At 49.1% G+C, this 21,545-nt stretch overlaps 1 protein-coding gene across 4 annotated transcripts in view; it reads left to right on the forward strand.

Annotated features, from left to right (window-relative positions):
* The window catches only part of FUBP3 (far upstream element binding protein 3), a 48,166-nt gene that overhangs the window by 11,437 nt on the left and 15,184 nt on the right, over nucleotides 1-21,545 (forward strand). For 2 of the 4 annotated variants that reach the window (XM_043469858.1, XM_043469856.1), the window contains 9 exons: nucleotides 540-645; nucleotides 10,237-10,270; nucleotides 12,603-12,652; nucleotides 12,997-13,068; nucleotides 14,491-14,548; nucleotides 16,561-16,723; nucleotides 17,535-17,633; nucleotides 20,256-20,360; nucleotides 21,357-21,459. In XM_043469858.1, coding sequence (XP_043325793.1) covers nucleotides 540-645; nucleotides 10,237-10,270; nucleotides 12,603-12,652; nucleotides 12,997-13,068; nucleotides 14,491-14,548; nucleotides 16,561-16,723; nucleotides 17,535-17,633; nucleotides 20,256-20,360; nucleotides 21,357-21,459 — 790 coding nt within the window. The remainder of the gene's footprint in view (nucleotides 1-539; nucleotides 646-10,236; nucleotides 10,271-12,602; nucleotides 12,653-12,996; nucleotides 13,069-14,490; nucleotides 14,549-16,560; nucleotides 16,724-17,534; nucleotides 17,634-20,255; nucleotides 20,361-21,356; nucleotides 21,460-21,545) is intronic. The other 2 variants (XM_043469859.1, XM_043469857.1) reach the window with 1 other exon arrangement.

Consider the following 21,545-nt stretch of genomic DNA (forward strand, 5'->3'; position numbering starts at 1 on the left):
GCAGGAATCCTTCCAAACTAGCCAGGACAGACGGTCATCCCCCTGCTGTTTAGACTTCCAGTGAAGAGCAGCTTGTTTTATGTTTCCATATATTTCATCATCAGTTTATAGGGGTTGAATTTTTAAGATGACAAACCTATTCCTAAAGAGCTGTCAGATTTGAACAAATTCATGGCCTTTTAAATATTGCTGGGGAATTTGTTCCTTAAGGAAACCCTGTGTTAAAATATTTGGAACAAAGTTCTTCATATTGTTGGCCTGCTTTTTTCCTTAAAATGTGGTATAGCTGTCTTTTAAGTGATGACTTAAAAATTTGCTTGTGGAAGACAAGGTTTTGGAAATGTCATTTCAAAAGACACATTATTACTTAGACTAAAAGAAAACTCAGGAGTGCAAAGTCCTTATCCTGTAACATTGCTTTAATTAATCTCCTTTGGGTGGAGAAATGGGGTAACAGCCCTTTAAAGAAGACTCTTGTCTTCCTCCCTCCATGGAGCCATGATTTGTTACTGAGTATTTAAATCTGGTTCTCTCTGTAGATTGCTGCTAAAATTGATTCAATTCCTCACTTGAATAATTCCACACCTCTAGTGGACCCCTCAGTGTATGGCTATGGAGTACAGAAACGGCCCTTGGATGATGGAGGTAAGTTGCTGTAAATACCTTTGCCTTTCGGGTGGTAGTGAACCTGCTGGTTCAGTTGAAATCTGTGTCAGCCATTTCCTTAACAGCTTTCCCCAGCGTCACTCTAAAGAAGAATGGTTGAGGGGAAATATTTAAGATGATTTTCCTCAGCAATTCTCCAGCATTTGAGTTCTTATTTGCCTTGATAATACAGGAAATCTTTTCAGCTGGGCGAGAGGGTAAAAGACAGTCTTAAAGCATCAGCTTGGAAGTAATTTGACTGCTTGGAGCTTTGCTTGATTTAGCCCTCTGTTATTCCAGTGCACATGTGGGAATTGAAGTTCCCACTTTTCTCCAAAGAAAAGCTGATATTTGGGGCATGGCTCTGAGGAAGCTATGACTACATACTGACCTTAAAGAAAGGAAAGAGGAGTCATGACCTTCCTTCAGTCTCTCTGCTGGGTTGTTTTTTTTTTCCCTTCACCGTTCCCATTTATAACAGGCTCTTGCTAGGAGCATCCATTTCTCTTTCATTCATTCCTTTGTTTATTTCATTGGTTTGTTTATATACCCTACTCATCCCCAAAAGGATTTGAGACCACTCAGAAGTGCGTATTACCAGCACTTTGGCTGAGAGACTCAGATGGGTTTCTGCAGAGCACATGGACTTTCTCTATCATATTCCATCTCCCACAAAGTGGGGCTGTGAAGGGACCCTGTGACATGCTAGGTTGCCTGTTAATATGCACGTGGTGGCCGGGCCAGTGCTTCCTCTCCCTGTCCTCTCAGCCTGCACATGTGCCGAACTGAGTCAGTATGTCCATATTTCTGTGATACAGTATTAAATGAAAGCAATCAAGGTATACAGCCATGTGTATTGTGTAATCTCCTTTTCTTAAGAAAAAGGTGCATGTTTTATGTTCTTGAAAAAAAATGTAATGTGGCATGACTGATTGCTCTGGTCTCTCTGAGGATCCTAAAAGAGGAGATGGCCATGGGTTTTATAAGTGGAATAATTGTATAGACTCTCACAGTGCAGATTTTAAGGGCACAACACTCAATTTGAGTGTCGAAGTTCTTGTCTATTTAAGAAAATTATCAGGGTTTATGAGCACACACACAAACTCTTCCCCAAGGCCACTGGAACTACGGTGACCGTTTACACTGCTCCTCTGAAACAGTAGGGGCTTCCCTGGTGGCTCAGATGGCAAAGCGTGTGCCTGCAGTGCGGGAGACCCGGGTTCAATCCCTGGGTCGGGAAGATCCCCTGGAGAAGGAAATGGCAACCCACTCCAGTATTCTTGACTGGAAAATCCTATGGACAGAGGAGCCTGGTGGGCTACAGTCCATGGGGTCACGAAGAGTCGGACACGACTGAGCAGCTCCACTTCCACTTCTGAAACAGTACGCCATGGTCGTCTGACGTTTGATTGGAATCAGTGCTGTCTTAGACTAAATATGAGTGATTTCATTGTCTGCATTTTTGCCTTAGCAGAAAGCTGTCGTGCAGAGGAACCTTTTCTACCTTTTTGGGGCAATCATGTTTCAGTTTCCCTTCCAGGACATCAGTGTAGAAATAACACCAAGTGTCTGACTCTGAGCATATGTATCGTTAATGGACAGTGTCTCTCAGGTCACCATTTCCAGAAATGGAGATCAGTGCATTCCACAACTCTCAGCCTTGTTTTCACCCACTGCATGGTGTTCAAGTGTAACACTTGTGCTTACAGAGGATAGTATGGCTATGTCCTTTGCCTAATGAGGGCCTAAAAATTTGCAAATGGAACCTTTGGCATCTTGCAGACTTTTTTTCTCCCAGTAAGAGATAAAGGTTCAATCCCTGGATTAGGAAGATCCCCTGGAGTAGGAAATGGCAACCACTCCAATATTCTTCACTGGAGAATCCCATGGACAGAGGAGCCTGGCAAGCTACAGTCCATAGGGTTGCAAAGTCGGACGCAACTGAGCGTGCATGCATGCAATCCTTTGCACATTCTTTTGGAAGAATGTAGCTAGTAAGGCACCAGCAAGTCCAGACTCTCACTTGAGACTCCAGTTCATTATTATTTGTACATCGTTACCTCTTTTGAGAACCATAATTTTTTGCATGTCTGCCTTTGGGGGACTCAGTTCTTATGATCAGAGAATGAATGCAGTTTCTCTCCTCCTCCAAAATGTTAAGTCTGCTTTTAGCAGGGAAGAACTGAGACAGTACCTTTTCACCTGGGCCTGGGTCTTCGTCACCCACAGGCCTGTGTCTCTTACCACAACAGCACACTGTATTTTGAACTACAAGAAATTTCCCTCAGCATTGTGATTTGACAAAATTAATCCTCTCTTCTGTTTAGATAGCAGATTTTTTTTTCCCCCCAAGTTGGTCTCTGTAGAATTTGAGATGTGCTGTGGAGCATAGGGAGAGTTGGGCATCTGGGGCCTGCCCCAGCCTCTTGTCAGTTGTCCCCTGACAGGGCTGAGGTTACTGGGCCTGTTCGGTCCTCATGAACAAATATGTGGATAAACAGCCCGTCATGGAAAGAGATGCTCATGTTTATCAGATGGCTTTCTAAGGATCACAGTCTCACTGTTTTGTGAGGTGAAAGCTGGAAAAGCAGAGGTGAGCAACAGGCAGGAATCCCGGCCCTTTTTCCTCAGCCATAAAGATTTCCCAGGACTTCGCAGTTTCCTTGTTTGCTTGGTTTGGCTCGGACGTTTTTTGACGGAAGTTCAGCAGATCGCTTCAGCAGTGTGAACTTGCTAACTTTCCTGTGGAGCCGGGTTCTTTGACCTTTAGGAGGTTAAAGTGCAGTCCCCTGGAGGTTTTTTGGAGGTGTTACTTGGGTCTGTTTAAAAGTACTGCAACTGGTGAGCCAACCAGAAACAACCTTAACGTAGGGCTAATTCGGGACGTTGGGATATGCAAGCTCATGAATGAATGGGGAGATTTTAAACAGTGCTTGGCAGTAAAACAGAAGGAAAGGTTGGTTCCTGATGCAGAAAGCGATCTGGGGTCGGTGTGTTCCAAGGCAGTTTGGAGGTGTCCGTCAGACTGCCAGTTCAGGGGCCACTTGGAACCCACGAGCTTCACGCCCAGCTCCCAGGGCCGGCCTCGGTCCGCAGCCTCCAGCTTCTGGCCAGGTCCTTTAAACTCTGAACATCTTCTGTCGTGGCACCCACGTTTTCTCGCGGTCTTTGAGGCGCGCCTGCCGATTCGGGAAGGGCCCTGCGGGTCTCTGTGGGACCGCGTTCCCATCCAGTACCTTCTTCAGGCTTCCGTTGGACTCTCGGAACCAGTTCCATCTCTGGTGTGAGAGTCGTGGCAGCTTCCGGTAACCGGGGACCCAGCCCTTCCTAACGTGACCCCCGCCTCCTGCGCTCTAGGCCCGCTCCCCCGTTCTGCACTTTGCGGCCACTTCCTTACGGGTCTTCTCTTTACCTAGCTGACTCCTCAGTCTCGGACCGGCCGTGGCTTCCTCCTGGAACCCTGTCTCCCTCCTTACCTGTGACTCTGGTCAGCGCCCTGCTCAAGCGCCACCTCGCCGCTTCGGTTTCCCCCAGCCCTCCTGTTCCCCCTCTCCCTCCCATTTTCACACACCTGCCTCAGAAGGGCGTCAGAGATGGCGCTCTGCCCTGACCTTCAACAGCAGCTCACCCGTCCTCTTCCTGGGGCTCGTCCCGTACGTGTTCTTCAGGAGGCAGAGACTGGCGCCTCCTGCCCCTTCCAGATTCCGCATGCCATGGTCAGAGAGATGGTTTCTTGATTTCCCTGCCTCGCCCCTGCAATGAGTAAACGCTCCATGTCCAAGTTCTCCCTCTGTGTATTCTGTGATGAGCACATAGGAAATTTTGTGAAGAGTAAACTCCAAATTTAAGAGAACAGAACTAGCTAAGTGATTTAGAATTGCAGATATCAGTTTAATCTACATCAGAAGTTGGCAAACTTTTTCTCAGGCTTGTAGGCCATACATAGGGTCTCTGACCCCCTCACTGAGCTCTGCTGTTGGCACTCGAAAGCACTTAGACCACACGTAAACAAGTGAGCAGGACTGTGTCCCCGTAACTGGTTGTTTACAAGAATGGGAAGCCGACCCTCCTCCGGCCAGCCTTGTCAAATAATTAACTCTGACACTTGCTTAATCCTCAGTTAAGGAGGGGTACGCGGGGATCCCCCTCCCTAATTTCCTTAAACCTGCCTGTCTCAGGTTCCGCTATCCACCTCTTGACTGCCAGAGAAAGCAGGTGATTTCTGACATTTCTGTGGAGCTGGCTGACAGATGGACGAGACACTCTTCCCACTGTCTCCTCCATGTTTCTAGGGGCAACGAGAGCATCTTACCGAAGTTTTTAACCCTGGGAGAGTTTTAGGTCCTCATGTCCCCCTGAGCTTTTTTAGTTGAATGAAACAGACCACACACTGTCCCTGTCTTTTCTGTGAAGAGTGGCACCAGAATTAGAACCTGGGGTAAGTTAAGCACCATTCCTGCCGTTGCAAGGGGCGGGGCTGGGGGGTGTTATGCTAGTGATTTTGAAAATATGCCTGCCTTTTCTATCAAAGATTTACCTCTGGTACTTTTGTAAGACCATTTTAGATTCACCACCATTTCTGCTCCTCGTGTGGAGTGAAGGAAGGAGAGTTCTTAGGTGCACTACCAAATGAATCATTTACAGGAAGATGGAAGGGGGGGGTGGGGTGTGTGTGTGTGTGTGGTGTGTGGGGTGTGTGTGTGTGTGTGTGTGTGTGTAGTCCTTTCCAAGTTTCATTCCAGCACTTGTGGATAGGGCAAAGGAGAAGGAGGAAAAACCAGTGAGGAGGAAAGATTGTTTGAGGTTCCAGGTTTTTCAGAGAGAGAAGAGGGCTGAGAGGTCTGTGCTCGGGAGTGGTGAGGGCCGGTTCTTGCAGCTGCCTGCCCGGGGTGTCTAGACCTCTGCCCCTGCCCGCACCACCTCAGGTGGGAGCGTCTTCTTTGGAAGGAGAGGAACGTGTACCTCGGAGCTGCTGCTATTTTCCTCACATTGGGGGTCATAGTGGACGCCACAGGCATGAGGAGCCGAGACTAAAACTCGGTTCCTAAGAGTCGCAGGGGAAGAAATTAGGGGTGTTGTCAAGCAGTAGTCTTCAGGCCGGGGTGCGTGACGTCCGCCCAGGGTGGGTGGGCGTGGACGGGCTCACGGATCCTCCTCCAGCTCTTGCACCCCTGTGCACCCTCTGCCCTTCAACGGACGTCTCTCTGAGAATCGTGTCTGCTGGGGACGCCACGTGGGGCCTTCCCCTTTCCACGCCCGTTCTGCCAGCACCCTTCTTTAGTTTTTGATGGCTCATCACCAGGAGTGGCAAAGTCCTCACACGCCTCCAAAGGGGTGAGTCCGTGGGCCTTCCCTTCAGTGGTTGAGAATCCACCTGCCAATGCAAGGGGTGTGGGCTCCATGTTGCCATCAGAACCAGTCACTGCACGCTCACTAAAACATGCATGTAACTGTGTTAATACAAAGCTTATGAAATACATATCCCAAATGTGTATCCATATATGGTCCCGTCTGTTTTCTATTTCATTTTTTAATAAAATTGGTTGTGCCCCCCAAACTAGTTTCTTTACTGCTGGATGAAATGAAAGTAAGCCATGGTGCTATTAATAAGCATCGCACACTTTATTTTTCCTCTTCGTTTCCCTCCAGAGACCCCTGGCTGGGCTCCGGCACTGGGGAGGGGTCCAGGTGCCCCTGGAGTCTAGGGTAGCTGCTGCTCATTGTGGAGCCTTCTGCTTTCCTCACTGGACTCTCAGCTGGTTTATTGTGGCTGTGTGGGTCCTCGTTGATGTGCTCGGGCTTTCTCCGGTTGCGGAGAGCAGGGGCTGCTCTCCAGGAGCGGTGCCCAGGCGTCCCACTGTGGTGGCTTTTGTGGTGGCTCGCAGGCTCTAGAGCTCAGGCTCAGTAGTCCTGGCACACGGGCTTAGTTGCCCCAAGGCATGTGAAATCTTCCTGGATCAGGGGTCAAACGCATGTCCCCCGCATTAGCAGGCAGATTCTTAACCACTGAACCACCAGGGAAGACGGACTCTAAACTTCCTGAAGGCAAATATGACCTTGCTCACCTTTCTATGCCCAAGACCCTGCATGGTGCCCAACACCGAGAGACGGTGCGGGGGTCACCTGGGTACAGGCATTCGCGCACCTGTGCCCTGTTCTGAGGCATCTCCGTCAGTCAGATGAGACCGGCAGTGACGGCCTCTGCCTCCCAGGGTGCTGTGGGACTGAATGGGTTTCTGCCGGGGAGGCACCTAGACAAGCCCCCTTGGAGACTAGCGGTGGGCCTTTCCTGTCACGGAGCACATTCAGCTGCAGCTGAGAGTGACATTATTGAGATAAATTTGGATTTACTCTCACTATTTAGATAGTAGTTTGTCAAATTAGTAACAGGTTACTTGACTAGGGACTCTCAGCTGAATTTAGCCTGTCAGTGTGTTGTGGGACCTAGGGCATGAGCTGCTGCATTAGAACACAGGAAGCCTTTGTGTTGTCCTGGGGAGAAGAGCTTTTTGAAACTGCTTTGGAAACTGCAGAAGTGGCCACAGCTAACTGCTGGTGTGGCTGACCTTAACAGGGCTCAGAAAGGCGCTGGGCAGAGTTGCGGAGTTGGGAGTCCAAGCCCAGGCGCAGGATGGTGTCTGAGGCTGAAGAGGAAGGGCTGGTTGGTTGGTTTATTTTGCCGGTCACGGTGGCACTGTGGATACGTCCTCTCTGACCTGCCCTCTCACCTTCCCGGGCCCACTGCTGTTTGTGCGTGTTTCCACTGTTAGAGGCGATGCCGGGCGCTTGGCCCTTTGGGCTATTTTGAAGCAAGGTGGCGGGGTGGGGAGGGGCGCTGACATTTTGTTAGCATTTTTGGGGGCAGGTCGGGGTGGGAGCGGGGCGGTGAATGGAGACTATTTTTCCTTCTCTCTAAGGTGAAAAAAAATGAGTCCAGTGCCTTATTTTTTTCAAAGATCATGATTGAAATTGGCAGGGGATGACTCTCCAGAATGGATTTCTCATGTTGTTTTTTCTCACGGATGTTTTCTCTGGGAAGCTCGTCTTTCCATCGCCCAGGTGGCTTCCCACTGTATAGCGAGCAGGGTGAAGGAGATCCACACCTGAGTGTGTACCTGCACATGTGTGCCAGGAAGTTTGGAGGCCAGGTGGACCATGGTTGACCAGCAGGTGCCGTTAGGAGGAAGTAGGACTGATTTTATTCAGCATTTTTCCTTTTTTACAGTAAAATGACTGTAATTGCTCAATCGAACTTGCTCAGCATCCCCATATGCCTCCCTCGTCTGACCCTGTTCATCCTGAAGACGGAGAGAAGCCTCCCTCTATTTGTTTGCCATATGAGTGTGGCCAGTGTCCCTTACCTAAGGGCAGGGTTTCATTTTTAGGCACCAAATGGGAATGTTTCAGAAGAGAGTGAAACTTCAAGTCACACTTTTCCTCCTCGAGCTGTTGCATTTGCGTGGAGGAGAGAGACGATCTGTGCTGTTGAATAAAGAGTCCAGCAACTTACAGGGTTGGGTGTGGATTTGAATTTGATTTCACTCTTCGGTGGGGGGCCCCCAGCAGCCCGTCCGTTCATGGGATGACAGTGCACGCCCTCATATTTTCCATCTCTAAGCACCTCCACGTGTTGCCGGAGCAGTTGGCTGTCAGAAATGATACGGTGTGCGTGACAGCCGTGACATGTACTTTGCCAACAAAAAGGAATTTTGTTTTTTGATGAGAACAAAATTTCAAATGGCTTTTGACCAGGAGCCCTCCAAACATTCTCGTGAATCTCATGAAGTCCTCTATGGCAGTGTTACCCTTTACTGTGTTACTGCCGGCTTTTCTAGCTGAAGCGTCGGTAGATCATCAGGCTCCTGACACGTTTTACCAGATAGCGTGGCAGACCCTGAGCCAAGGTCCGGCCGCATTGCCCCAAGCAGGGACTCGTCCCCGCTCTTTGGTGTCTGCATTGCTTCAAGACATTGCAGTTCTGTCCTCACTGGTTTCTTTACCCCTAGAACGACTGTGAGCAGGGAAGCTGAGCGTGACCCTTAAGTAGGAACAGGTGACCAGACTCAGGTGGACCTTCTCCTTCCGCATGTTGTCTTCACGCGTGCTGCCTTTGCTGTGGGCGATCCTCTCTCACAGTGTCCAGGGCCTGAGTGGGTGACGAGGAGCCTTTTCTCGAGCTGGTGCTTGTCCACTTTTCACACGGAATAGGAATTGTGGACACAGTGTGTGCAGAGCAAGGGCATTTGTCATATTCAGACTGGAAGCACAGAAAGAAAATTTTTAAGAGTTGATAAAACACAATGCCATTATCTCTGAGATAAGCAAGGTAATAGTATATAAGGTCAGTGTTTTGGCTGTAGACCATTACTGTGCCATTGATCAAGGAGAAATATGGTATATTGACTCAGTAGCTTTCTGTACTTTTTTGCTATGTGTTTCTCCAGGCTTTCTCTTCTTTTAAAACATCACGATCTGGTTTCTTTTCCTTGGTTGTTTTACGACCAGCTCCTCTGCGGTCCGAGAATGACAGGGTTAAGTTCAAGCAGAAAGAAGAGCTGTTGGAGCCCTGGATTTCAGATGTCAGACGTGTCCCTCTTTGTTCTGAGGCTGATGTAATTGATTCTTTCCCACTTAGTGTGTATCTGTCCTTATAACTTTGCCAGGAGACATATTTTTGAATGCTCTTCTTAGCATTTTGTAAGATTCATTCAGTTCCTCCTGATGCAGTTGAGATTTATACTTTTTTGTTGTCTGCTGACTGTGTTTCCTGGGCTGCATTTTCCAAAGAGAAATACCGCAGATTCATTTTTTGCTGATGGCTGGTGGAGACACTCATCAGTAGCTGAAGGAGGAGAAATGAACACGAAGCGTGGCTGAGGTGGCATTGTGGGAGTGTAACTGCAGGCTTGGTTTTCATAATTAGAGCCCGCTGGGCAGTGTCTTCTCTGTGAAATGGGCTTGAAAGACAGTTGCTCACTCCTAGCGTCCACGGCATCTGGACTGCAAGGGTGGCTCAGCAAAGAGGCCCGAGAAGGGAGGAGGCCAGCTCCTCGTTCCTCTCCTTGAGATGCTTATGCTCTCGGGAGGGTGGGGAGAGTGGGGGGGATGCCCCGTGGCATGGCCAGCAGGAACATATGTGCACGTTCTTAGCGACTGCAGCTGCCACAGAGCAGTCCTTAACAATGCTTCCGAACTAGGAGGTTAAATCTTCTCATTTGTTTTAAAAAGGGAAAGAAGGGACCCTGGCCATCTTTACATTGAGTTTGGATCCCAAGCGGGAGGGAGGTAGGAAGTGAGAGGGATTTAGTGAGCAGGATTTTCTCCCAGACTGCTCAGCATGTGGACACACAGATCAATTTCTTATCCTGCGTTCAGCTGGACACTGGGTTAGAGACTGTTGATCACGACATCCCCTCCTGTTTCATATCATGTAACGCATTCATTTCAGCCACTGAGCCTAAATTACTGTTTGCTTTCCTTCTGCCTTTCTTTTTTTTTTTCCCTCTGAAATGGTAAGAAGTCGTGTAAGGATGAAGTTAGTTTATCCGTGCTAATGCTTTGATTTTTCTTTTCTCTTTCTCTTTGCCACAGTAGGTAACCAGTTAGGGGCCTTGGTACATCAAAGGTAAGCAGTGGGTTATGTTTTATTATTTATTGATCATTTCTAATTGTTTATTGATCCACCATCTGTACTAGAGTGTTAGAAAGTCAGAGGTTGAGAGTGTGAAAAACCATGGGCTAGATTTCTTTTTAAGACTCAACTTTTTTTGTAGCCCTTTTCAAGACAGTGTAAGCTGAAGGGATAAACTGATACTTGGTATTAAAAATCAACCATTATTGTAAAACTGAACTGAAAAGACTTCTGGGATGTTGAAGCTGCTCTTTCTGCCCACATATGTTGAATTTAAAAGTAGAGAATGTGAAAATTGTCCTCCTGGTTTGATGATTTTCCCCATGTTCTGTGACTCACTCGCCTCTTTGCCTGAGAAAAGCCGTGCTAAAGAAGTGTGCTTGACTGGGCTTTCCCAAGATGGAGCTCACGTTGCTCCAGGAGCCAGGGCCCAGGATGTGGAAGCCTGGGTGCCCCCACCCCAGTTGGAAGGCTCACTCCAGAACTTTGGGTGGGTGCCCTGTCGATTTCCCTTCCTCAGTTTCCCCCCACTACTTTCCCGTAAGCGTTGAGGATTTAGAGAGATACAGAGACCTCTGGGCTTTAAAAAGGCCAGTCTGTAAGACAGGATATTTTTGGTCACAATGTTACCCTTCTAAAAGAACAAAATATACGGGAAAACCACAGGGGAGGGCTTCTCTTCCCTCGGGGTGAAATTGTATGCTGTGCATTTGTTACTGTAACGTGTCATCCTTAACCTTCAGCACTGGTGGTACAGTTACAGCCTCTTGTGTTCTCTGCATGTTCGGGAGTTCTACAATCACCAGGCACTGTCCTCGTGACTTTTTGTTGTTTCTTTATTTGCTTCGTTTGTTTGTTTGTTTTAGTGAATTGAAATACAGTCATTTAACTGAGGTTGTGTTAGCATCACATGTAACTTTCCTATAAAGCCGTAGTTCGTCAGGATTTTACTTTGCAAGACATTTATACTTTGTGCCTTAGAGCAGTTTCAGCCTTGGGTTTATAATAAGGCCTTGTGTTCCCGGAAGCCCAGGGCAGCTCATCTTAGCTACATTTTTCCCTCAGAGACAGTCTGCTAAAATTGTTTCTGCGAGCCGAGGAGCTGCCTGAGTGTTTGAGTGGGGCTGGCGCTGAATGCCTTCTAGTGAATTCCCCAGGACTGTGTCCTGAGAGTAGACAGCCTGGTGCTGCACGTGCAAGCAGCAGCCCGAGGGCTCCGCGTCCGGGAGCATGGAGACCCTTCCCCACCATCAGGAGACGTCCCAGCAGGGCCCTTGGCCTCTCGTCCGGTGGACCGTTCAGGCCGGCTGAGGCCTGGCATTAACGTTTACAGCCTTACTGCTGAGGATGCCAGGGATTCCACTGGGTGTGAATTCATGCGTCCCCAGGGGTGTAGAGAAGCCTTGTGCGTGTGTAGCGTGAGGGTGAAAGCACGAGAAGCCCGTGGGCTCCGGCGGCGCTGTTTATGCTGCCGCGCCTCTTCTGAGTGCTGCGCCTTCCCTGAGAACATGCGCTGGATCCGGTGCTTTACGTGATGGGTAAAGATCCAGCTGTGTGAGGGAGGTTTGAAAGTGCTTGCTTTTTTTTTTCTTTTAAACTACTTGCATTTAGTTTTCCTCCTAAGGTAAATGTTTAGATTTAATTGCTTTCTGGGGTGCTGGGCAAATTGGATATTGTCCACAACACACTATATGGCAGAATCTGAAGAGCTGTTTGAAAGAACCAGGGCAGCAGTTGTTCTTTTTTTTAAAAAGGCACAGAATGGATGGGGTCGCATTTCACAGAAGTCCCTTGCGGAATAAGCAAGGTAATCATTCTGTACTGGTCAGCACCAATTAGGCCTCAGCAGGACGCTGGTTCCATTTGGGACGTCTCATCCCAAGAGGCAGATAAATTAGAGGGTGGCCAGAAAGCAGTAAGACGATGGGGAAATGAGGACTGTTGACAAGTAGCTGTCTCTCTTCATCTGGGAGACCAGAATCGGAGGCTAAGCATGCCCCACGCCTCAGAGGGCCTTCAGGTGCTCAGCATCGCTGAGGGTAACTGTAGAAAGAAAAGTCAGTTGTTACTGGAGCTGATGATTTCATGAAACAGGTTTCTTGCTCTGACATAGGGAAAGGGGAGGCTTGGGTCTTTGCACGGAGTGATCAAAGGGGTCTTTAGGGGGATTGCCTTTGCAGATGGTTGTAGACTTGTTGGCCATATTGGCATGATTTATTTGACGCCTCTGTCCTCTAAGATTGCCAATATGGGAAGTTTGGGGAGCCGAAAATGATTGCAGAATTCTTTATTCTGTATATTTTTCCAAAATGTTCTTTGTTTTTAGGGCAGTAATAACAGAAGAATTCAAAGTGCCTGATAAAATGGTTGGATTTAGTGAGTATCCGCGTTATCTCCTTCCCCTGATTCCCGTCCCTCGTGTTCACTGTTCACCCTTGGCGTGTCTGTCACCTGTAGTAGGAGGCTTTGCACACTGCGTTCTTCAGAGCTCCAAAGTGGGACTCCACGCGGGGTGGGGGGGGATGTTGGGCCATGGGCTCCCCCCAACTTCAGCTGGGGTACCTTTTCTTGTCTGCTGTGTTTCACGCACAAGTTCTGTGGGCTCACTGGTTTCTTGTGCCGTGAGCCAAGTATAAATGTTTGTTGAATTAATGAAGTCATCCATGCATGGTTAAATGTGGAATAAGGGGCATATTCTGACCCTGTTTCATTTGTTTCAGTTATCGGCCGGGGAGGTGAGCAGATCTCACGGATTCAAGCAGAATCTGGTTGCAAAATTCAGATTGCCTCAGGTAAGGGCTGCTTTTTTCATAGATCTCAGTGTGGTAGAAACCAGTCTTCATTATAAAGTTTTTCAGATGTAGTACCTCTGCCTATTGCTTAGGAATCTAGGGGCTTGGTAAGTATATGCAATGGCTGTTTTCCCTGCAGTGGAGCTGGCCTCCCAGGTGAGAACCAGAAAAACCAGAGCAGAAGCAGGTCCCGGCGAAGCCGCCCGTCTGGCCTCTGGGGAGACAGACCCCTCTGCAGCTCTGGGCCCGGTGTGGTCCCTCCCGAACAACTGCTGGTCTCGGACCTCTGTTTTCTGCCCCAGAATGTGATGTCAGGCAGCGTGGGGCCTAGAGGAGTGCTGGTGTGCTCTGGGCTCGCTGCTGGGTCTGCTCACCGCTCCCCTGGAGTCGCTGGTCCCTGCCCTTTGTGGAAGGGGCCGGCTGGAGGCTCTGGCTCTGTGAGCACGTGTGACGCTCAGCTCAGGACCTTCCCCGCTGGGGTCATTTTGACCGCGTGAGATGGAGAGACACACACTGAGGAAGAAGAGTTGTTACTTTCATTTTTAATTTCATCATCTGAGTTCGCCCGCTTTCCGCAGCAGAGGACAGGATTTAGAGGACATGTGCTGGCAGAAGTGTCTGTTGTTTTAAAAGATATTCTGCAGAGCCTCGAAGGCAGTTACTGCTGTTAGCCGTTTGTCTGTCATTTTTTTGACTATGAATTTTCAGAGGCAGTTTTTTTTTCTTGTTTGTTTATTTTTAATTGGAGGATAACTGCTTTACAACATCGTGTTGGTTTCTGCCGTACATCACCATGAGTCAGCCATAGGTATACATTTGTCCCTTCCCCCTTGAACCTCTCTCCCGGAGCAGATTTGTTTTTAAGAACAGAATAAGTGTCCTATGTGGTGTTAGAAAGTAAGGTTGTCAAATGGCCCAGAACCCTCTCTTGTCAAATGGCCCAGAACCAATTCCACATGGATGTCACTGTTCCCTTGGAATATTTGTGCGGTTACTGGTAATAATCTGACGTGCGTACCATTAAACTCCACATGAGTATGCCTCAGCGCTGCCGGCAGGTACCCGTTAGACTCCACTGCGGGCGGACAGGCTGAGGAGCAGCGGGCTCAGTGACCCTGGCACTTCCTAGCACACTCGTGGGTCAGGTGCAAAGTGGAGGCTGGTGATTAGGACCAACGCAGAGCCCGCGGCTTCGTCTTTCCCACTGCCCCCTGCAGGACTTGTTTTCGTTTGGAGAGTCCAGGCTGAAGCTCCCAGCTTCATATTCTTTCCACAAGTAGGAGCAGACTGTTTTTCTGGGAGCCAGGGCTTCTGTGGGGCTGGTGTAGGAACCAGCCCGAGAGACAGTCTGTACACAGAGGCGAAGGCACACAGTTGCCCGTTGCCCACCAACACACCTCGTCTTCTTGATTCTTCTTGTAGAGAGTTCTGGGATTCCAGAGAGGCCCTGTGTACTTACCGGAACCCCAGAAAGTATTGAGTAAGTTTATTTTATTTACTTTCTCCTTTTCACTCTTCTTCCTCCTTCCCCAGCCGGGGAGAAATGGAAGGGCAGAATTGTGACTGAACACTGTCGATGTGTGCCACAGTCTGGCCATGAAACGCAGATGCGTGCTTAGAGAAGGATCTGGGAGGTGGCCACGCCAGGGGAGTTGTTGTGTTACCTTAAACACATGAGGTATCACCTTTTTTCCCCAAACCCTACAGAATTTCTCACAGCTGTCATAACACCTACTTCCTAAAGCAGGTCCTCCAGAGTGTCCGTTCATCCTGCCTGAATGCTCTCATTAACTCACTTCTTCCTTGTTAATAACCTCCTTTACCTGAGCAGGTTTGGATCAGTTAAGCCTCTCACTGTGGGAAGTATCCTGGCATCAGGTCTCTTGCCTGGGGCTGGTCCCATCGCCCTTCTGATATCTGTGAACCCAGTGAGTCTACTCTTTGTGGCCACTGCCCCACTCAGAGGGCCCTGTGGACCAAACAGAGGATGTTTTGCCTCTTGGGGCCCTTAGAGCAGCCTTAGGACAAGCCTCGCTCTCCCGGTACACGCAGGCCTGGAGGCCTGTACCAGATGCGGGCCGCCTAAGTCCCAGAACCTCCTGGGAAGGGGGAGGTACTCACCCCACGTCTGCTCCGTCTCCTCTTTCCATCTACTGAGCAGCGTCGCATCTGGGGACAGGGGTGCCGAGATTATGTCTGGCTCAGTAGGTAGGACTGTTTTATTGTTTCCCTTTTTCAGGGAGTCTAGATGAGTTTAAATTCTCTTGTTCTGCTGTAACCTTGCAAGCAGTGAACCAGAATAAACACCACTGGCAGGTGCGCATTAGAGGGCAAGCAGGATGCTTTTGCTGGAGTCAAGGCATTTTTCTTCCAACGCAGGTTAATCTAGTACACAGGCAAAATATTAAAAAGCTGCTGTAACTGAGAAGATGCACACGGCTGACTCTACACAAAGGCTCAGGACTACAACAGGCAACATCCATTTCCTGCCATTCGCCTTCTTCCTCCTCTTCTAAACATTCCTGCTTCCTGTTCTGCCCAAGCAGTCGAGGCAGCGGGGTTATAACTTGAGTAGAAAACCGTTTTTTTTTGTTTCAGTGCAGAGTACAGCCAGCCTGTTTAGTAGCTATTAAAGGAACCACAAAATAGATCATACGTGGTGATTCAAAGAATAAACACTGCAGATAACAGCCAGGGGAGATTCTGGTGCAGAAAAGGAAATTGGCCCAACAGAGGACCTCAGTAAGCTGGTTTGTACTATTTCACCATTACAGCCCCCCTCACCCCACCCCCGCCCCGTCTCCAGGTACATCAGCGTAAAATTCCAGGGGAAATGTAGGCTCTTGAAAATCCGAAAAGCACAAAGCAGGTGTATATGGCCAAACAGCTGCACTGGGGCCCTGCCTCCATTTCTTCCCTACCCTTGAAACTGAGCCGGTGACTCCTAGCCCTAGTTGAAAAGTCACCCAAGCAGTCTGGTTGGTTATGGAGAAGAAATTTGGAGTTTGAGGATTCAGATGATGACTACTAACCCTTGCTTTCTTTCTTTCATCCCGTCTTTCTCCTTGCTTTCTCTTCTGCCCTTATTTAACCACCGTCCATTGAGCGTGTGCTCTGTGAGGAGGGTTGTGCTGGACTGGGGCGCAGAGAGACGCAGGGGGATCAAAGGTAGGCTCTGCCACCAGGGCCGCTGACGTTCGAATAGGAGACAGGCACGTGTGTGGCATGCACATGAGACACGAGGGCAAGCAGAGGGCAGACGTGAGGGGCTGTGGCGGGACGTTGCTCCTGTGGTGTGTGTTGCTTTTAACTTCCAGCCCAGTAGCGTGGCGGATGGCAGAGACCTCCCGGGTAGTGGGGGCAACAGCTGGAGCTGGCTGGAGGGCAGCCTTGACCCCTTCTTGTGTTTCCCCGGTGCTGTTTGTCCCTTCCTGGGCACCCAGAGCATTTATTTAACCACTGGTTCTCTTGTGGTTCTTCTCCCTCCCAAAGACAAGCCAAACGGCTCCTGGGGCAGATTGTGGACCGCTGTCGGAACGGACCCGGCTTTCACAATGAAACGGACGGCAATAGCACGATCCAGGAGATTCTCATCCCAGCGTCAAAAGTGGGTCTGGTCATCGGCAAAGGCGGGGAGACGATAAAGCAGCTGCAGGTACGTGACTCCTGGCCGAGCAGTGCCCCCGGAGGCCTTCACTTCCTCCATCTTCCAGCCGGGAGGTTTTGTCATGGCTCTGGCTTGCCTGAGCTGGGCTGGCTGTGCGCCACGGTGCAGCACTCCCCCCAAAACCTCTGCCCAGGGGCTTCCACAGTTCTGAATATTCACTGTGCCAGGCTTGATGCCAGCTGTGAGACCAAGGCCTGGGGTGCCCCTGAACGGGCAGCATCCCCTGTGGCAGTGAAGCCCTGCTGAGACTCTCAGGTGAAAATCCCGTGTCCAGACCAGCAGCACTCCTGCTCATTAGCTGTCAGGTCATAGGTGCAGTCGTGCACTCCTCTAAGGCACAGGGTCCTCGTCTGTAAGAGCAGGGAGGTGCTGGCCTCGCTGATGTCATGAGCTGAAGTATTACCCATTATTTTTAATTTACGTGAGACCCTGAGCGAGGTGCCCACTACTGAAAAAATGCTTCATGAACTGCTCTGAGCTCCAGATCCCTCGTCTGAGACACGTGGGGCCAGGCGTGCTTCAGGATCTAACACCCCAGCAGGTTCCAGGGCTGCACCCTGTAATCAGATGGAGATTCCCACGGCTGAACATAGTACTAGTCACAGTCTGAGAGGAGGAGTGGAAGGGCGCTTCCGTGGGTTTGGGTTGGTTTTGCTGCCAGATTGCGTTAGGAACAAGCTCTCATTTCAGGGCTCAGGGCCTTTGAGGTTGCAGGTCAGGGCTGTGGCCTATGTGCTCTCACAGAGCCCAGTCCTCAGAGGCCGTAGGCTTTCTGCTGAGGACTTGTGTGCCCCCACAGGAGCGGACCGGCGTGAAGATGGTCATGATCCAGGACGGCCCATTGCCCACGGGAGCAGACAAGCCCCTTCGCATCACCGGAGACGCGTTTAAAGTTCAGGTAGGAGAGAAACGGTGGGTCAGGCCGGTCCCGGGTGTGGTGGCATCACTTGGTAGTATACTCGTTGTGTTTTTATGTCATTTTGGAAATCGTAAGGTGGGTGGTCCTTGATTTAAGGTAAGCTGTCTTCTCCAAGTTTGAGGGTAAGAAGAACTGGGTCGTGCTGGCCACAAGTGGCTGTTGGAATCATTCAAATTAAATAAAAAGTGAGTCCCTTATTTACACAGGCCACGTTTCAAGTGCTCGGAGCCAGCTGTACACGGCTACAGCAGGGGCAGCTGACGCACAGTTTATCCACAGTGCAGACCGTTTTGTTGGCTGGTGCAACTCTGATCAGATGCAGTTTCTGATGCTGACCTGTGGTCACCTCAGATGCAGGCTCCCTGTGGCTTTCGTTTGTTCCCTTGACCCATTTCGACAAGACAGCTGGCTGAGGTGGGAGGTGACTAAAAAGATGCCTGGACCACGGAAGGCGCATGCGTGCCCACATCGCAGGCACCCCATGTGCCTCCGAGGACTGCCCCCAGCGCCGAAAGCGGGCAGGGGCTCAGGTCTCAGTCACCCAGGGGCTCCGCCCTCCAGCTCTGTGACTGCTGGCAGGAGTGGGCGTGGGAGCGTGTCTGTCCCCGTGAGACAGGAACGCTCGTTTTTCTGCTGGCCTTTGCTGCATTTTGAATCGCCTTGGAGAGCCAGCCCGGCAGCGACAGCTCTCCTCTATAGGGGCTTTGGGGCTTTGAGCCGGCCGAGGCTACCAGTCTCTGGCCAAAGATTTCCCCTAGTTCTTAATACTATCATTCAGCTGAGCTCAGATGATGGTCCCTGGTAGATAGCATCTGATAACACTTTTTTCTGGTCAAGGTCTTCATATAAAACAATGGTTTGAAAACAGGATTGAGGGCAGGTGACTGCGGTGGCTGCTTTGCTTAGGTTCCGGTCAGCAACGCGGCCCTTCACACCCTCCCTTCACTCAGCCCCGTCAGGTCCCCCAGAGTTTCCAGCCTCTTTAAACACAGAAAGACTGTACCTAACCCTCCTGCACTTGGCTCATCCAGTCCAGCCTCCACTGCTGTGCATCGTAGAGCTCTTCGGTTGGAGGGAAGAACCGGCTGGACAGCAGAAAAGCCACGTCCCAGAAAACCTCCACTCTTTCCTTCGCTAGTGGAACATTTGGCTTTTGTTTTTTATAGAAAAGATACCTGGGCAGAGAGCTTATTTCATTGATGTTTCATGAATTTGCAGGAAAATTATTATAAAGGAAAGTTTTTAGTATTTATTTTTTAATTTTAAAACTGTATTTTTTGTATTTTTTATTTGGGAGAAGCTGTCTGCTGTATTTAGGGTAAATTGTTCTTTGGTTTTTTTTTTAATCTTCCAAATTTTTTATTATGAAAAACTGCAAATATAAAAGTTGAAAAGATAGTGTATATGACAAAAAAATAAATTAAAAAAAAAAAAGAAAAGATAGTGTAGTGAACATCTGAATACCCTCAACCTGCTTATACCATTTGTGTGTGTGTGTGTGTGTGTCTATATATTTTCTAGTTTTTTTGCTTTACCATTTGTGAGCAAACAGCAGGTACCATGTGACTTTTCTGGGCTTCCCAGGTGACTCAGTGGTAAAGAACCCCCCCGCCAACGCACCAGACGAGGGTTCAATCCTTGGGTTGGGAAGATCCTCTGGAAAAGAGAAATGGCACCCCAGTTCCAATATTCTTGCCTAAAAAATTCCAGGAGCCTGGCAGGCTACAAGTCCATGGGGCTGCCAAGAGTCAGACGCAGCTGAGCAGACACATAGAACATTTACCTCTAAATCCTGCAGTGTGTGTCTCCTAAAAATAAAGCTCCATTCTTTATTTCAAGCGGCCTAGGAAGATAATAGTAATGCCATGACATCATCTTACGTCAGTCCATACTCCCAATTTCTCCAAATGTCCTAGGACATTGCTGTTTTGGTTTTTCTTGTTGTTTGATCTGATTTTTCCAGAACCTGGACCTTTTCTGGGTTCCCACAAGACCTTGACTTGTTACATGTGGTTGCTCCTTTGCCCCTGCTCCTTGGGCTGGTGCTGGCCCGGGTGGGATGGACTGACTCAGGGCTCTCCCAGGGGAGAGGACCCTGGTTGTGCCTTAGAGATGGATAGGTGTGGGGCATGGGCTTGCCAGTTGGGAGGAGACGCTTGAGCTCTGCAAGCCAGAAGGTATTTGCAGGCTCCCAGGCTGACTTCTTCCCTTGACCTCCCCGGAGCTTCTCTCCTGAGAAAGCTACCCCACAGTCAGAGCTCTCAGATACACCCTCTCCCCGCCAGAAAGAGAAGGCACACCGGAAGTGTGGTGGGACGACTGTAATCGAGTTCTGACCCAGCCCAAGTGTGCTGACCCGCCTGCGGCTTTAGCAGACAGTGAACCCGTGTCTGTGCGGACACTTAAGATTTGATATACACGCTGTGCTGCTCACCAGCAGCCTGCCCCTGTCCCGTATAACAACAATAATCATACAACACAGTGAGTTCTCCCACAGCTGAGCACCTTGCAAGGCTTTGAGCCCCATGTAAGAGGGTGTAATCTTTCACCTGGTGTCATGTGTTTGTTCAGGATTGTTTTCCTTAATGCCTGTTTATGCAGCAAGCGAGAGAAATGGTCTTAGAAATCATCCGAGAGAAAGACCAAGCTGACTTTCGAGGGGTGCGCGGTGATTTCAGCTCTCGAATGGGAGGAAGCAGTATAGAGGTAAGCTTGAGTTACAGGTTAGTAGGCAAGCTTAAGGTTGAAGGTCACGTTCTATTGGCCTTCAACCTTGAGCAAATTATTTAACGCGTGTCTCATCTGCAAAACCGGACAAGTATGCATGCTTCCTGGGGGTGTATGGAATGAGTGTCAGCTGTAGTGAGGGATGCCAGCCGCGTGCATTTCAGGGACTGGGGTCTTTCCCCCTGGCTTGGGGTTGTGCTTCAAAGCTTACCCCACTGCCCAGATGAAGACCAACGTCCAGGCTTTTGTGGTGACCTGTGTTGTGATTGTGTCTAGCCCCTGAGCCTGTCCACTGATGAGGTGGAATGGGGTTGTGATGTATCTTTGATGCTGCTACAGCATGAGTGGGTCTTGCAGACATGATGCCTGATGAACTCAGCCCAAATGCAGGTCAGACGTCGTATGGTTCCCCCTACACGAAGCGTTAGACTAGGCGGAGAGACAGAAGGTAGAATAGAGGTTACCAGGGGCTGTGGTTTCACAGATACTGACTGCTTATTGGGGGATGAGAAGGTTTGGGGCGTAGGCGTCAGCGATGGTTACACAGCACTGTGATGGCATCTAATGCCGATGAAGTGCACGTTCACAGTGGTTAACGTGATAAGTACTGTGTCCCATGTAGTGAAGGACCGTGTACAAACGTGTATGGTACATTTATGCTTATTTCATAGACTTTGGAAGATAAATTTTTAATCCTAAATATTTTTTAAAAATCTTTATCAGGTTTATTCTTGCTTTACTTCATTTTTTTAACTATTTTTGATCAAGTCTCAGACCTGCTAGATGCATTTAATGGACAGGAATACAGTCATCAACCACAATATTTTTCCTAAGAGAAAAAAATATGCTTTATTGTATCATTTCCAGAAATATGTTGTAATAAAAATCGTTGCATGTATACACACTTACACCAGACTTGCAGAAAAGACAGGTTTGCAGGAAAATGCTGACGAGGTTTTGTTTCTCTGTGCTCAGGTATCTGTGCCTAGGTTTGCTGTCGGGATTGTGATAGGAAGAAATGGGGAAATGATCAAAAAGATCCAGAACGATGCCGGTGTGAGAATTCAGTTCAAACCAGGTTGGTTTTGATGAGTCTTGAAATCCTCAGCATTATGAAGAAGTGAAGACCACCCCACGAAACGCGGACTTTGTTTTGTTAGCCCG

This window comes from Cervus canadensis, chromosome 5 (assembly GCF_019320065.1).
Source record: "Cervus canadensis isolate Bull #8, Minnesota chromosome 5, ASM1932006v1, whole genome shotgun sequence".
NCBI classification, from domain to species: Eukaryota; Metazoa; Chordata; class Mammalia; order Artiodactyla; family Cervidae; genus Cervus; species Cervus canadensis.